Here is a 16,249-nt window from a genome sequence, read left to right as displayed (position 1 = left end):
GCTTGTCTGCATCTACAAAGAGCCATTTTGGGTTCTCAATTGGAATCCTATCTCACCTGTACATCACTGGGGGAGAATTAACAATTACTAAGCCCCAGTCCATGAGCGTGTGTGTCTTTCGGTTCACTTAGCTCTGACCTGCCTTTGTGCGCGCTGTCTTCAGCAACCAGGTGCTGTCATCTCAGATAAAGTGAGTGCAAGCGGTGATCATCGCACAGCTCCAGAAAGACCACACCAGGCTAAACAGAGGTTTATTGAGAGAGCGAAGGGCAAGGTGGTGGTGGAGACAAAAGGGGGAAGGGAGAGCAAGATCAGAGGGGTCTTCCTTTATATATGGATAGTGACATAGCCACAGGTAAAGGTGGGCGGTGAGTCAAGTGGATTCTGGGAATATGGTGACTGTTACCTTGGCAACAGGTGTGAGGATTGCACTGTCGCCGAGGTGTGGTATTGCTGGTTTCAGAGGTCCTGGTACCAACAATACTGGCATCCTCTGGTAGCTTGGCCAAGTTCACCGGCTAGTTCACGGACATTGTTTGACTCTAGTCTGTAATATATTGGGAATTTTCACATATGCTGTGTGTCTCTTGCAAATAGCAGCCCTTTTATTTCTTCTTTTCAAATTCTTATTTACTGCTTTTTTCTTGCACTGTTTCCCCAATTAGGATTTATATCATTGTGTCTCATTGAGGCAGGAAAATGGGAATACTTTGTGTGTGTGTGTGCACTCATGGCTGTGCCCATGTGTGTGTGACACAACATACGTGAAGAGGTCAGAAGACAACTAACTTGTGGGAATGGTTATCTCCTGCAGAGAAGTGTGTGTCCTGTAGGCGCATCATGAGTTCTAGGCCAGCCTGTCCTACAGAGCACGACCCTGGCTGGAAAACAACAGTGCAAGGCTCGCACTCTCATAACAGTGAGAGCATCGGCCAGCGGGCACCGGCCTGATCATTCACCACCGGGCCTCGAGCATTACACCCAGCGTGCATGTGCATGTGCTGGTCCTACAGAGCCAGTTCATACACCATGACCACAACCAGAAGCCCCGTGGTGAAGACATGTAGTGTCCGTGACAATGCCAGAGTGGCCACACGTGCTATGTGACATCCAGGAATCATTCCCTTGGTTGGGTACTCTGAAGAAAGCATTGTCCAAAGGCTGTGCCAGGCTGCTGCCAGCCACCGGCTGCCTGGGTAGTACTGGCAAATGTTTCACAGCTGAGAGGTGTGCAGAAATGGGATTCAGGAACAGTTTTTAAGAGTGGGCAGACACAGGCCTCAACTTCAGGACAAGGACAGAGGCTGAGCCCAGCTGTGCCTGACTGGCATCTGCCCATTGAAGGTGATGACTTATAAAGCTTTCCATCTAAGAACATTAGGTCTGTGAGGGAATTGGAGGCCACTTGCCTGGCTCTCCAGTGGTGAAGGAGCAGGGAAGACCCCGTGCTGCCCTGCTCTGAGCTGTGTGTCTCTACTACCTTCTGCAGGTGAACCCAGGGTTCGAGGAAAAAGAAGGGGAGCTGCTAATTAGGGGACCCTCTGTGTTTCGAGAATACTGGGATAAGCCAGAAGAAACGAAGAGTGCTTTCACCTCGGATGGCTGGTTCAGAACAGGTGGGTAGAGCTCTGACGTGGCAGAGGGTCTGGTTTGCAGCGGAGGGGGTCTGGTCTGGTCTGTGCTGGTGTCTCTCAGCCTGTGCATTCCAGATCCTCCCACTGAAGGCAGCCAGGCGTCCAGAGACTGCTCTTTGACACCCATTTGAGTGCCTCAGCCTCCTGGCCAGCTACTGGAGAGGGTCTGAGACAACAGCCCTGCAAGGAACCTGCAGCCCTGTCAGGACATAGTAGCTTCTATGCTGTCCCTGTGCCAGCTGGCCACATTGCCAAAGCCTTGTTGATCCCAGATGATTGTGGTCCTACTGCCCTGGAGGTTAGCACCTCCTGTCTCTCTTGGGCACTCCACTGCCCCTGCCCACACAGCCATCCTCTTGCTTCATGTAGCCCCCTCCCCACCGTGGGGTCAGAAGCAGTTTCAGTGGCCTTAATTTGCATATTCCAGTTTGGTCTCTTCTGTGTGGCCTGCGGGGCTCGTGGTGAAGGCAGTAGCTCACACCGGCTAGGAGACATCGCACACACTGTAACATCTCCACCTGAGCCCCAGGCCTCCTGAGACCCCTCCTTGTCTTATGGGCATCTCACGTCTTAAGGACAATATGGCTGTGCTGGAGTTGCTCTCTGTACAGCTGTGTCTGTCTGCCAGTGTGTTTTTACCTGAAGTTCATCACTGTCACGTGAAGCGCTAATCTCAGGAGGGCAGTGTTCTGGTCTTTTCCTTTTTGCCCTTCTCTATTTCCAACATTTTGAGCATATGCTTTCTTTTCTAGTTCTTAAGGTAATACTTTTCAAAAAGAAAGGCCTGCTTCCCATGTGACATCCTGGCCATGTAATAGAGGTGGCTGAGACCATGTTCTTTTGGGAGGCAAAGCCTTTTGGGGGCCATATGGCGTGGGTGGGTACTGTGGCTCATCTGAAAGAAGTGGATCTGTATGTAAGGAGGAGATAATCTATAAGTGCCACATGTGACCATCAGTCTAGTGACCCCAGAAACATGTGTTGCCCTGGCTACCTTGGGCCAGCATACTCTAGCTCAGTGGGGGCATCAGTGCAACACCCCCAGGGAGTGTCCAGAGCCCACAAGTTGAGACCCACAAGCTCCTGGGCATGCCCTGTGGGCTCTGCAGGCACCGCTGTTACAGGGTGTCACCAGCTCTGTGTTGGAGAAGCTGATGTGATTATATCATGATTATATCAGTAGATGAGGGATGGAAAGTGGTAAGCTATAACTCATGGCTCCCCAGTGCTCCCTCTGTAAACACCCTGGTTAATGCCAGCTATCTGGAGGAAACAAACCTCCCGCTATTGTCCCTCCAACCTAGTATTTAGGAAACCCTGCTTTTGAGTGAATCCGGTGTTTAGCAGGCCCCTCTAGCAGCCTTCTGCACAGTCCCTGCGGGGACCCCAACTTGCTTTGTGGTCACCTTCTTTTATGTTTAGGTTTGGATAAAAGGCTGCATTCTTCCCTTTAAGAACATAGGGAGCAAGCCCTCTAGGTTTTACTGATGTTGGGCCTCACGGAGCCCTGGGGTACAGCAGGAGCCACGTGGGCAGTGAGCACTCCGGGTGGGCCTTTCTGCTGAAAAGGAATAGCATGCATTAATTATTGTAAAGAGATGTCTTCAGGAGAAAACGATTTTGAAATTCAGTTTAATTTCATTGTAACGTGCTGCAAACAGGAAGGGAGTGTGTGTGTTTAATTGGCTCTCGGGGGTAAGGCCGGGAGCTGGCAAGCCTTAGTCACAGGCCATTAGCGACACAGGCTGCATAATGAGAGCGCGCAATCAGCTCGCAGCTGCCGCTCCTACGGGGAGAGCATGATATTAAGTAGAAATCAGGATAAATTAAACTTAACCCTTTCCCTAGCCATCCCTCCTGGCTCTCGGATTGTGGCACAAACTAGAGAAAGGCTGCCCCAGGCTCTTGGGTAGAGCTCTTTCTCATCCTCTCCCAGTCATGCTCTGGGTCAAGATAAGAGGAGAGTCACCCCCTGCTCCCACTGCTCCACCAGCTCCATCTTACTTTCTGCCATTATTCTTGCCCCAGAGAATATGCAGAGGCGCTCACAAGGTTGGTGGCTACTCAGAAAGGAGCAGAGGCCTCCCTTGCTGCCAGACTTAGTCCTCTTGACTCTGTGACTTCCAGCAAAACTGTTTAGAACACATGGCCTGCCTGGAGTTTGGGGCCCAGCCAGGCAGTAGTGGGTGAGCCTAGAGTCTGGAGTTAAGACTGTCCTGGGTAGGTGATAGGAGGGAACAGGAACTCTTTTGGGCCACCTGAGGACCACCAAGGCTAAAGAGCCAACCATCCGTGTCCCTGCAGCAAAGTGGATGGAGTCTGGGCGCTGGGAGTCAGTTCATCCTATGGCAGGAACCAGGCGTCACTAATACACCTGCAGGGGCGCGCTGGCTGGGGGCTCCTTCGAGAACAGAACCATGGGCTGAGGAAAGTCACCAGCAACGTCACAGGGGAAGGAGAGAGAAACACCTTCGCTCTTCCAGAACAAGCCTGCCACATCCCGCTGTCCCTCCTTCAGATCTGTGCCCTGCTTCGTGTGTGGCTGTCTGTTAGGGCTCTGTTGTGGACTGCTGTGTGGGGCTGGCTTTGGAGACTTTGCCCTTCCCTGTTGATCTACACCAGGCCATCGTGTGCTTTTGGAGGGCCCAGGCTGCAAAGTCTCTTAAACACATGGCTGTAAATGGTTTTCAGATCTAACCTGCTGACCTTTCCCCATACCTTCATAGGAGTGGCAGCACGTGAGTCAAGACCTATGAATCCCCGTGCTGGGCAGAGGCTGCTCTTCTGCCTGCAGGACTGGAATCAGCCAAGATCTGGGCTGGGAGCCAACCTTGCCTTCGTGCCACTGTAATTACACATGGCGGGCAGTTTGTGCTGTGCTGTGCCGTGGAGAGAGCAAGGCACCCGCAGGGAGGGCAGGAGTTAACAACACCCCAAAGGCACTGGGTGTTTGGGGGTTGGAATCCTCCAGACAAGCTGTGCTGCCCCTAACTTGGGTTTCCATGGGGACGTGAGACACGCAGAAGCCAAAGCTTAGCCTGGAAGAGGCCACCCACTGGTAATGGCATTGTCCACCACCCACCACATAACCGGTGTTGGCCAGGGCGGGCGGGCGGGCAGGCAGGCAGGCAGGCAGGCAGGTGAGTATCCCTAATTGCGCTGCCACTTGAGCAGTCTCTCTCCTCTGCTCTCCATGTGTGCCTGGTTCTCCGCGAGGTTCTGTGCATGTTTGCTGAGGGTACCAAACGCTGCTAGGAGTCTCCTCAGCTCTGCTGAGTGGGAGTGCAACCCCCAAAGGTTATCATTAGTTTGTAATCAGTTGTTGATTGATCAATAGTCTTCCCATAGACTCGTAAGCTGTTCAGTGTCACCACAGCCTGTGGAGGCATGGACGGACCTTCATTTCTGAATGTTGAGCTTCCTGCTCTTGCCTTGCTATGCGGCTGTCACCTGGGAGGTTGGAAAGGCGTCAGTACCTTCCTAACTGGTGGATACAGGGAAAGGAGGGCACCTGGCGCTATGTCCACAGGACAGTGGCCTCATCCCCCTGGTGCTGGGATGTTCAAGGGCTGACAGTGTGTGTCCCTGGTCTGTCCCTGCACAATGAGCTGTGAATTCCAGACAGGAGTTTGCAGACTTTTTAAAACCTGACATATGTGTCTGTCCATAGCTTAGACCTTCCCGGCCCAGCCAGCCTAGCCATAGCCCAGAAGACCCAAGACTCCAGAGTACTGTGAGTGCGGAAGCAACCATGCCCCTCCCACCCTCTCCCCCATGTCTTGCTGGTGGGTTCAGGGATGCTAGCCCCAATCACAGAGGGTGACCTCTTACTGCCACTTGGGTCACTCACACCCTGCCATTCTCTGGTGAACCCCACTCCCAAAGACGGTCAGCCGTATGCAGTATTTGCTCTGCTAAGCTCGGGCTGGTGGGTGCTGTCTGCGTGTGCTGGAGAGGCCAGGATCTGCAGGTCTCAGGTACCTGCCGTCCTCCCTGAGGACCTGCCCTTCTTCCCAGAGCATCTGAAGCCCAAGGCCTGCAGTGATAGACACACATGTGTTCTTCATTAGCCACACAGAGCTCCTGCCGAGCTCGACAGTTCTTGCCCACCTGCCTGTCTGCTTTCTGGCATTCGCCTTCTGAAATATCATTTCTTCTTTCTTCCTACTTTAAGGCTTATGCCTTTAAAACCAAGCAAACTATTGTTGATCTTGTCTTCGGGGTTCCTAACTGTGTCTGGTCTGCCACTGTCTCAGGCAGGTCGTGGTGAAGTTTAGGATCCTGGGAACTTATCATGTCTGGTTTGCTTTTATTTCCTGCTCCTTCTAGAGCCTCTCTAGGTCCTGGTCCCCAGGCTCAGGTCTCAGAGGCTTTCTGCTTCAGTGCCAGTGACAGCTGGCTCCCTTCTGCCACAGGCATGTCCTCTGTTAGGATCATGGTGCCCCTCCTTCCCTCCCTCAGCCACCTCCTCGGTCAGACAAGAGGCCCAGGTGGAATTGAAGCTGCTGGGAGATGGGGCTGTGGCAGCTGTGGAGAGCAGGCAGAGGGCAGCTAGTCCTGACCCCCAAAGCTTTGAGACCCAGAACCCCAAGTGTAGGAGGCCTGGCACTGTGCCAGGCCGGCAGCCTCAGTCTTCAGCACAGTGGACGCCATGCTATTGTTTGCAGGGTCCCTGACAGTGTCCCTCAGCGAAGGCACTGCACCCTGCATTCTGCATCCAGAAACCAGAAGCTGAGTGTCACAGATTTATTTTCTATTACAGTTGAAAGCAAAGACATGAACTAGCAGTGGGTTTGAAAGCAGTGCATAAATCCATGTAATAAGATTTTATTGATTGCATGCTGTTTCTGTCGGAACAAAATCCCCTCGATACACACATCAGGTCAGACCAAGGAGGCTAAATCCAGATCAATGCCTCTGACAAATATGTGATTATAAAAAGTAAAAATTACTTAACTCGTTTGATGTACGTTTCAGAATGAAAGACTCTGTCTTTAACTCCCAGCCCAGCCGCCTGGTGTCTGGGATGCTTGGAGCCTGCCTCTGCCCGTTTGCACTGGCTTCCCTGTTTTTAATCACTTTGGCCTTTGGTAATGGGGTTGTACCAAACAGGCCAGTACAACCTGGAAGCCAAAATGGCCTCACACTAACAAGTCAAAAGTTACAAATTAGGTGAATTTCTAAGGTATTGGCTCAAGACTGTAGAACATCAGGAGGCTGCTGGCAACTGTGAGGTCAGGGGATTTCCTAGGTAGGTCCTAGCCAGGGCGTGCGGGAGACTCGCAAGACGGGGCTGGGGTGGGGCACCAGGCAAAGGCGTGCTGCTGCCAGGAGGAGGGCTCGAGAGTAGCGAGGATGGCTGTGCTGGAGATCCCAGTTAGCAGGGTCCTGCCGGCCTCAGGGCCCGGGGAGTTTCCTGGGCTTTCTTCTGAGACAACACAAAGCCAACAGGGCCCAGACAGTGAGAGTTCTGCAGGACACAGAGCAGGTAGCTTGCCCAGAAGGAGCCTCCTGATGCCCCAGCCCAGCCATCGAGGAAGCCTGACAGAGTTAGGCTGCGATCGATCGTGGAAGGTGGCTCTTGCCTGTGCCAGTCTGCCTGGCCTCCTCGCCATGCTCACGCCAAGCTCAGCCTTCTTCTCATGGTGACACCCCCTTCCTCCCGGGACCTGGTGGCCTGAAAAGGGGGTTCTGGGTCTCAAAGCTTTGGGGGTCAGGACTAGCTGCCCTCCGCCTGCCCTCCACAGCTGCCACAGTCCGTCTCTGCACTTTGCCTTGTGGGTATTATGAGCAGAATGGCAGGCCGCTTGGGGCTCACAGTTCCCCTCAGCTTGCCAGACCTTGGCCTCAGCGTGCTGGGCGGGGCCTTCAAGCCTGGAGAGAGCAGTTTTCTCAAGATTAGACATGGCTGGAGCCATGGACCACACTACAGAAGATGCAGCCATACGCGGTCGTGCTCTGGAGGAGGTGCTGATGGCAGACCTCGGCTCCTTGCCCTGTATCAGACTCTGCCGTGAACACAACTGTTCAGTACAATGGAACCCAGACATGAAGTAGAGATGGAGGCCTGGGCTGCCTGCCGGGGCTTTGTGTGTTGACATCTGAGCGGAGCACTGCAAAAGCCCAGCGCTCTCTCGCCCTGCCTGTCACCCGGGGACAGGCACCAGCCAGAGAGATTTATAGAGGTGGCTCCAAGGCCAAGGTCGATGAAGGCCAGGCACACCCCAGTGGCTCGGACTCCTTAGTCAGCATTGTCAGAACTGAGAGCACGCTGGGGCCAAGGTCTCACCTGCTGTAGGAAGTCATGAGCTGTAGGCAGCATGGAGGCCTGCAGAGGGGAAACCTGGGTGTGGCCTTTATCAGTTAGAGTCGTCATATAGACAGACTGAGGTAACACGTCACAAACTTAGTGGATGGCGCGACATAACCAGGCGCTCAGTTTTTGACCCCTTCCTCCCAGTACTGCTGACATAAGTACCTTCCTGCCACAGAGGGGACACTAAGGCAGACAGACCCTGGCACCCGTCATCCTACATTGTCCCCAAGCCATGGTCTGTGACAGTCCTTCACATCATGCTGAAGCACATCACCCTGCTTAGGTGGCTCTGCAGTGCCGCTATCCCGAGTGTCCCAGTGTCCCCGTGGCGTGGTTGTGTGGAGTCCTCTGTGCCTTTTCCCGTCAGGGCATTGCTGCTGCTCCCACCTTTGCCCCTCACTCCAGCCCTGTGCGCAGAGCGCTGGCCATATGCCCTGACCCACAGCATTCCCTCCCCAGGGAGCAATCGCTCTGACTTTCCCAAATGCATGTCCCTGCATGTCACAGCAAGAGCCAGCCCTCAAGCACTGACAGTATGAAGCAGGATCTGCCTAGAGAGCAGACTGCGCCCAGCGGTGCCTAGATCTCTTTCCTCAAGAGAGAGAGGAGCAGCGTGGGGTACGCGGCCCCAAATCAAGAACCTATGTGTGCATAATTCCTTATCCCAAGGCCTCTCACCAGATCAAATTTAACAACACGGGGCAAGGGGAGAGGGTGTGGAGCAGTGGGCAGTGTAGTATCTCCTGCAGGACTGAAAGAGAAGCCGTGACTCAGCTGGGCTGCACCTTAGAGTAAATGGTGGCCCCTGGAGAGCAGAGAGCTTCCTGCTGGGACCCTCAAGCAGGCTGCCGCCTCACTGTGGAGACTGAGCAACCTGAGGCTTACAGGGCACAAGAAGCCAATGGGAGACCAAGCTTCCCGGTCTGAAGGACACAGCTGGACGCAGAGCTGCAACAGGAATGGGAAAGAATTGTAGGTGGACCCTTAGGACCCAGGACAAGTCCCGTATGCCCCATAGCCCACACTGGGTCCTCTCCCTTGGGTTAGTATTGTCCAAGGCCTGTCCTGGTCGAGGCTGAGGCTACCCATCCAACTCTTCTGCCACCTGCCACACAAGAGAACTATCCAGTGCCAGTCCTTGCTTCAGGGGCCAGCCTCTTCCCTCTCTTCCATAAATAAGCCCCGAGCTTGTCCAGGCCACCCATCCATCTTGTTTAATAGACTGGAGTCCGCTCTGCACTGCAAGTCCCAGGGAGCAGTGAGGTGATGGATGGCGCCTTCCCGTGTCGGGCCGCGTGATGTATAATGAAATATTTATGATTTATTCCAGCTAATAACCCACAGGGAGTGCAGGGAGCGTGTGAACAGACAGTGAGGCCTCAGCACTGCTGTCAGGGCTGCTGCTGACATCTGCATGCCTACACACCACCATAATCATGCAAATGCATGTGCACGGACATGCACCCCTACTAATGTGCAAATACACACACCGAGGCAGGCGTGGGAGGAAGACCGGGACGGAAGTACAGCTCTGAGCTCCGGCCCAGCCCCTGCTTCTGGCACTGCCAATGTCTCCATGGGGCATAGCAAGTTCATCGGGCCCATGCTCTTGTGTGGAAGGAACAAGTGAGACAGTTGGGGGGAAAGGCACTGTGGCTGTTTGGGGCTGGTGGGGATCAAGGGCGGATGAGCAGGAAGACATTTACCACAGGGCATCCCCGTGTTGGAGGAGGAGCTGAGAATGTCCTTTCACCCAGGACCACCCATGGCGGGGCGATAGAGACTTGTGGGTAGGAGTAGGACAGCATGAGGTAGTACCCAGCATGTGTCTGTGTAAAGCAGAGGTCAGGGTCAAAGGCCACAAACTCTCTTTTGAAAACAGTACTCCCTGTTTCTGATTGCTCTGACAGGAGCATGGCCCAGAGTCCAGTGGCCCAGTAGGTTCCCAGCTTGCTGTGGATTCTGGTGCCCCGCCCCCCATCGCTGGCTGCAGGGCCAGGTGCCAGTGTCATGGGAATGGAGGATAAGGAAAGATCCATGCCATTGGAGCTAGCCTCCACAGGAGGAGGGCCTGGACAGTGGTTCCCGGGGACTCCTGAGGGAGCACTCTCATCAGAGCACCGAAGTCTCCTGTGGCCAGATTGTCCAGAGCTACCACAGTTTCTGTTGCCCCTTTTCCAGGAGACACCGCCATGTTCAAGGAGGGCAGGTACTGGATCCGAGGACGCACGTCAGTGGACATCATCAAGACTGGGGGCTATAAGGTCAGCGCCCTGGAGATTGAGCGGCACCTGCTGGCCCACCCCAGCATCACAGGTGATGGACGAGGACCTCAGGCCCCAAATACTGTCTCCTTTTCTACTCTGTTAAGGTTCAGACTGTTAAGGACCCCTGCTGGCAGGGATCCTGTGAAATGCATCTCTGCTCCTTCCGTCCCCTGCACACAGCACCACGATGGTGATCCCAAGATGCTCCCAGCTGCTCTACAGACCAAGCAAGAGCAGGCCAAGCCCCTAGAGATGCTTCGCCCCCTTCCCTCCCCTCTTCCCCCTTCCCCCACCTCCGAGAGGGTCATTCCCACAGGTCTTGTTCCAGGGGTTTGGGCACTGCAGCCAATGGCCTGGCGTTACCACACACCCCTGAGTGCTGTCCAGCCTGTGTAGTCATTAGGACCTTCCCAGGTGTCCCCAACCTGTTTTGCTGTCCTCAGATGTTGCTGTAATTGGAGTTCCGGACATGACATGGGGCCAGCGGGTCACAGCTGTGGTAGCTCTTGAAGAAGGACATTCACTGTCCCACGGGGATCTCAAGGAATGGGCCAGGTAGGGCTAAAGGGACTGCCCTGGGTTCTAGGGCATCTAAGGGAACCATCTTGGAATCAAATGGCAGAAGGGCCCATCCTGGAGCTGGGAGGCTGGGTGGAGCATTCTGGGTCCTGGAAGCGGGGAGGACGAAGCTGAAAAGTCTAGCAGTGTGACCCGGAAGTAGTTTTGCCTCTTCTCTTATTAGATGTAGACTTGGCAGTGGGAAGGGCCTCTGCTGCACACCGAGGTGGGAGGCAGTGTAGTCTGAGGCAGACATGTGTGTTCCTGGGACAGAAGCAGATACTTTGGTATCAACTTATAAACCCCAAATCATTTCAAGGCTTGGGATCCCCAAAAAGTACCTGACAATCCAGTACTGCACTGAGTAGCCCCTTGTTATCCTGCCAAACTTGCACAGGCTGCCACAGACCAGCCTGGGCCCCGCTGCCCTGAGGGCAACTCAGGTGCCTATACCATCCTGTGGGTCTTTCAGAGCCTGGGCATGCCTGGGCCTGACCACAGCTCCCTCCTTAACCCAGGGTGGGGGCGTATTCTCGCTGGTTCCTGTAGATGCTTACCTTGGATTTTTTTTGGGGGGGGGGGGCGTTGAGACAGGGTTTCTCTGTGTATCCCTGGCTGTCCTGGAACTCTCTCTGTAGACCAGGATGGCCTCCAACTCAGAGATGTGCCTGCCTCTGCCTCCAAGTGCTGGGATTAAAGGTGTGAGCCACCACGGCCACCATACTGACTGTACTGGGTTTTTTGCCCCTGTGTTGTTTGTGGTAGACTCCAGTTTCTCTCATCTTAACCCCTGGTGATTTTTCGATATCCTCCCAGGACTCTCAGGACAGAAGGGACTCTCACAGCTTCCACTGTGAGGAGACCTTCAGGTTCCCTCTTTAAATATGAGTCCCCCCACCCCCGGTGTCTCCTCCTGCCCCCACCGCCCACCCCGACTTGCCTCTCTCAGCGTAGGACTATTTTTGGTGCGGTCCATGAGACTCCGGGCGTAGCAGGGGTCGTCTTTTCATCAGGGCCACACAGCTGGGCAATCACCCATTCCCCTGGATGCGCAGAATCACAGTTGGAGCGCCAGAGCTTAGCAAAGGCGACAGTCTGCGCGGCCGGTTGCTGCTTTGATTAAACAATTACTTTTTTGAGAAGAAAACCACCAGGCATCCTCTGCTGAGAGCCACTGTGGTTGTTGGATGGCGGTCCTACGGTGGCCTGGATCCCTCCCTCAGACCGTGCTCTGTGTCCCTGGCACAGGTCAATGGCTCCTGTGCTCTGAGTGCTTCCCCTCGGGGCCTGTGTCTGCTGTGAGCCAGGCTCCTTGCTGGGGTTTTCAGGCTCATGGTGAGTGGAAGAAGACCGGAGAGTGAGGGGCGGAGCTTTAGAGCATCCGGGGAGTTGTTGCTGTGTGGAAGGGGACGGTGCAAGGAAGATCACCAGGCATTAGTGAGCTGTCCTAAGGGACATGCTGGCCCCTCAGATTTTGTCACCCCCCCCCCAGTTGTTTCTTGGGGTTGGGGACCTGAGAAGATATCCCCACTTGAAACCCCAAGCCCTACCAGTCCCCAGAGAACAGGGTCTGAGCTCCCTGGTGCTGCTCCTGTGAGGACACCTGCAAGGGCCATGCAGCCCAGCGATCCTCACCCTGTGTGATGTCCTGGTCCATGCTTGGTGGGTGCTGCTTGCTGCTGGTGACCCTGCTGTCTCAGGCCACAGGCCTGTGTTGTCCAATTGCCCTGGAGAGGGGAAGAGGAAAGAACAGAGCGCTCATCCTGAGGTTGTAGTTGGCTAATAGGAGTTGCAGAAGGAGACAGTGCCTGGAAAGGAGGAAGACACCCACAAAGAACCACATTTTCTCCATGCTGACTGAAAGAAAAGCAGGGACAGCGGCACAGGCCTGAGCTTTAAGTACTCAGTCTTGGCTACATAGCAAGTTCAAGGCCAGCTTGGGCTGAGATGAGAAAGGATATTCGGGAAGGAGCACAGAGAACCTAGGTGCCATTGTGCCCACCTGTGCTGTCCACTTGTGTTGTCCACCTGTGTTATGTACCTGTGCTGTCCACCCGTGCTGTCCACCTGTACTATCCACCCGTGCCATCCACCTGTGCTGTCCACCCGTGCCGTCCACCTGTGCTGTCCACCCATGCTATCCACCTGTGCCGTCCACCCGTGCCATCCACCTGTGCTGTACACTATGCCGTCCACCTGTGCCGTCCACCCGTGCCATCCACCTGTGCTCTCCACCTGTGCCGTCCACCTATGCCGTCCACCCGTGCCGTCCACCTGTGCCGTCCACCTGTGCTGTCCACCTGTGTTGTCCACCTGTGCTGTCCACCTGTGTTGTCCACCTGTGCTATCCACCTGTGTTGTCCACCTGTGTTGTCCACCTGTGCTGTCCACCCGTGCTATCCACCTGTGTTGTCCACCTGTGCTGTATCCACCTGTGTTGTCCACCTGTGCTATATCCACCTGTGTTGTCCACCTGTGTTGTCCACCTGTGCTATCCTCCTGTGTTGTCCACCTGCTGTGATGTACAGCCTGCACCTCACAGCAGCCCAGTGATTGTCAGGAGGTCCACACAGCCCCAAGTGTGTCCTCCTTCTAGTTGATATGCATAATTACTGGAACTAATCCAAGAGCCAGGGCTGCAGAGCTCTGTCTATGAAGCTAAACCCCAGCTAAAAAAAAAAAAACAAATGCCAGGCCCAGAACACAGCAGGGGACACTCCCCAGAGTGCATGCAGACCCACTCCAGTTAGGAGGGACACTCCCCAGAGTGCATGCAGACCCACTCCAGTTAGGAGGGACACTCCCTAGAGTGCATGCAAACCCACTCCAGTTAGGAGGGACACTCCCTAGAGTGCATGCAAACCCACTCCAGTTAGGAGGGACACTCCCCAGAGTGCATGCAAACCCACTCCAGTTAGGAGGGACACTCCCCAGAGTGCATACAGACACACTCCAGTTAGGAGGGACACTCCCCAGAGTGCATGCAGACCCACTCCAGTTAGGAGGGACACTTCGACATAACTTCATGGCACCCACAGCCCTGCCACCAAAACCAGATGAGAAATCCAGACCAGTTTCCTGTCAGACAGACACAAAATGCTTAACCAAATGCTAGAAATTAGGTCCTATTCACAAAAGAGCCAACACATCACGATCGTGTGGCACTTACACCAGAAACAGGAGGTTAAACATTCAGAAATCAGCCGTGTGGCGCGGGTGTTTACAGAGCGAAAGCCTTGCTGTCAGCTCCCTAGACGCAGACCGTGCGTTTCTAGATGCTCGTATCACTTGCAGGGACTCTGGCAGTACAGAGAAGGAACATTCCTGAGCTGAGGGGAGGGCTCTGAGGACCACTGCGATTGAGACTGGACATGTCTGCCTGTGTTCAGGGGCAAGAACTCACTACCACCTCTTCCCAGTCTCACTGGGAAGTTAGTTCATCTGGAAGCTAATATGTCTACTGCTTATGATTGGGCGGGAGTCGAGGCAGCGGACATGCTGTACCTCTATCTGGAGCTGGGTGCCAGGCTGTAGAGGTTATACCCAGTCCCCACATTACACTGTAGTGGACCTTCCTGTAAAAACATACACATAGAAAAACACAGGCCAGGTAAACTTAACAGGACAAGGGGAAAAAGATGGGCGCCCCAGGAAGAATGGGGACCACACACTAGGAACAGAGGAGGCACTGGAATCCCTTGTGGAAGTCTCAAGAGGAGCCCTTGGGTAATGTCAAAGGGAGTGAGGCCAGTCCATGCAGAACCAAGGGACACAGTCCAAGTGGCTGGAGAAGCGAGGCTCAGCTGCCACAGCGCCCCAGACAGCCCTGCTGGGAGGTCTGTGCAGTCACTGCAGCGTGAGGGCTGAAAAGCCAGGCTTAGGAAGGGACAGAGTGTGACAGAGGGCCACAGTCACTCAAGACTGAAAACTGTATCTATCCACAGTTAAAACACCTGTGGAATCCTGGAGGTGTCACTTAGAACCCTGGGTAAAGGGTAAACCTCTGGTCTCTGGAAGTTGGGTGCAGGCGGGTTCTGCCCCAGGCCTTACACATGTCTCTGGTTGGACTGTCCATGCGATAGAGCAGGAGGACATCTGCAGGGCTCCCATCCCTACCTCTGCCATCCGAGACTCAGAACAGGACCCGCAGCCTTTCCTACCAAAGTGAGTGCCTCCCTTCTGATTAAATCCTGGTGGTGGCCCAAAAGCTACTTGTCTGTAGTTGACCATTCTTGTCACCTACAGAAGCCACTCTCCTGTGCCAGTCACCTTAGCAGGGAGCAACAGTGGGCAAGCCTGTGGTCAGTTACCCCCAGGGCAGGAAGAAACCAGGCTGGGTGAGGAGCAAAGGGCTCGCTTCCTCCCTTCCCTCCCCTCAGTGTGTCCTTGCCCAGGTCACTGCTGCCTCTGACCTGACTCTGCAGGAAGCCAGAGGGAAGACGATGGTCCTATTGCCCTCCTGGTGGTCACAGTCAAGGTGTGACCACCAGGGCTGCATTTCCTGGGGTGGGTGCTGCCCTCTCAGGCTGTGCTTGTCTCTGCAGAGGTGTCCTGGCACCCTACGCCGTGCCCTCGGAGCTCCTGCTGGTGGAGGAGATCCCGCGGAACCAGATGGGCAAGGTGAATAAAAAGGAGCTCCTCAAGCAGTTCTACCCCGCCCCCTCGTGACAGAGGAGCCGCCGCGCCAAGGCTGGGCAGCAGCAGCCATCCCTGGCAGGCGTGGGCCGTGGGCCTGGAAGCTGGTCCAGAGGCCCTCAGACCGAAGGAATCCTCCCCCTGCAATCATGTTGACCAGAATCAAAACCAGTAGGACGAATCACCAACTGAGTTTCCCCAGCCCAGGCTGACTGTGGAGCCCAGCTGACCCTGACCGCCAGCTCTGTCCTCTGTGGTCCTTGAGATCACTGGTCTGTGCCAGGCTCATAAGCACAGTAAGGACATGGCTGTGGCCCGTGTGTGGCCAGCTCTCCAGTGCCTGAGGCTGCTGCCTCTCCTGAGGGCAGGTCCCAGAGCGTCAGAAGTGACAGAAGAGGTGAAATAAAGACACCCGATGCGTGTCTGTGCTTGTTTCTCTGACTGTGACCTACAAATCGCCTGTCTGCGTGCACACATTTCCTACAGCCGTCGCAGCTCCGTCACAGCCCTCATAGGGTGCAGAGCGACAGCACTGGGTGGAGCCTGCAGCACTGACTCTCCCTGCTGCTGGGACTGTTACCCTGGAACTGCTGCGTGTGCAGTAGAACACTTGAGGTCCTTGTGGCCACCCAGGGCCACCCCAGATGGCCCTGACTTCTCTTCCCCGGCCTTGTCCCACCCCAGCTTGGGATCTTTCTGGTCCTCTGTCCCCTCTGTCCCCTTCTTCTCAAACCTCTGCCTGCTCTGCTCCCTAAAGCTTCCCTGACCTCTGTCTTCCAGCCCTCAGACCTCAGATGTCCTGCCAGCTCTGAGCTGTGGTTACAGCTCAGAGCCCTCAA

General features: G+C 54.8%; 1 protein-coding gene and 1 long non-coding RNA gene across 6 annotated transcripts in view; one reads left to right on the top strand and one right to left on the bottom strand.

Moving 5' to 3' along the window:
• Window positions 1–15,834, top strand: part of Acsf3 (acyl-CoA synthetase family member 3) — a 40,051-nt gene extending 24,217 nt beyond the window's left edge. For 4 of the 5 annotated variants that reach the window (XM_052166580.1, XM_052166578.1, XM_052166582.1 and 1 more), the window contains 4 exons: window positions 1,490–1,616; window positions 10,132–10,266; window positions 10,661–10,772; window positions 15,320–15,834. In XM_052166580.1, coding sequence (XP_052022540.1) covers window positions 1,490–1,616; window positions 10,132–10,266; window positions 10,661–10,772; window positions 15,320–15,443 — 498 coding nt within the window. In that variant the 3' untranslated portion in view covers window positions 15,444–15,834. Of the gene's footprint in view, window positions 1–1,489; window positions 1,617–4,360; window positions 4,731–10,131; window positions 10,267–10,660; window positions 10,773–15,319 lie in introns of those variants that run through there. The other variant, XM_052166581.1, reaches the window with a different exon arrangement.
• Window positions 12,774–13,285, bottom strand: LOC127671693 (uncharacterized). Its single transcript, XR_007974779.1, has 3 exons — window positions 13,221–13,285; window positions 13,089–13,114; window positions 12,774–12,816 (listed from the first exon to the last, which is right to left on the bottom strand). It is a non-coding gene; the product is annotated as an uncharacterized LOC127671693 (long non-coding RNA).
• Window positions 15,835–16,249: the final 415 nt, after the last annotated feature.

Source organism: Apodemus sylvaticus, chromosome 21, assembly GCF_947179515.1.
Source record: "Apodemus sylvaticus chromosome 21, mApoSyl1.1, whole genome shotgun sequence".
Classification (NCBI taxonomy): domain Eukaryota; kingdom Metazoa; phylum Chordata; class Mammalia; order Rodentia; family Muridae; genus Apodemus; species Apodemus sylvaticus.
The sequence above is the reverse complement of the archived record's forward strand: the minus strand, read 5'-3'. Positions and strand labels throughout refer to the sequence as shown.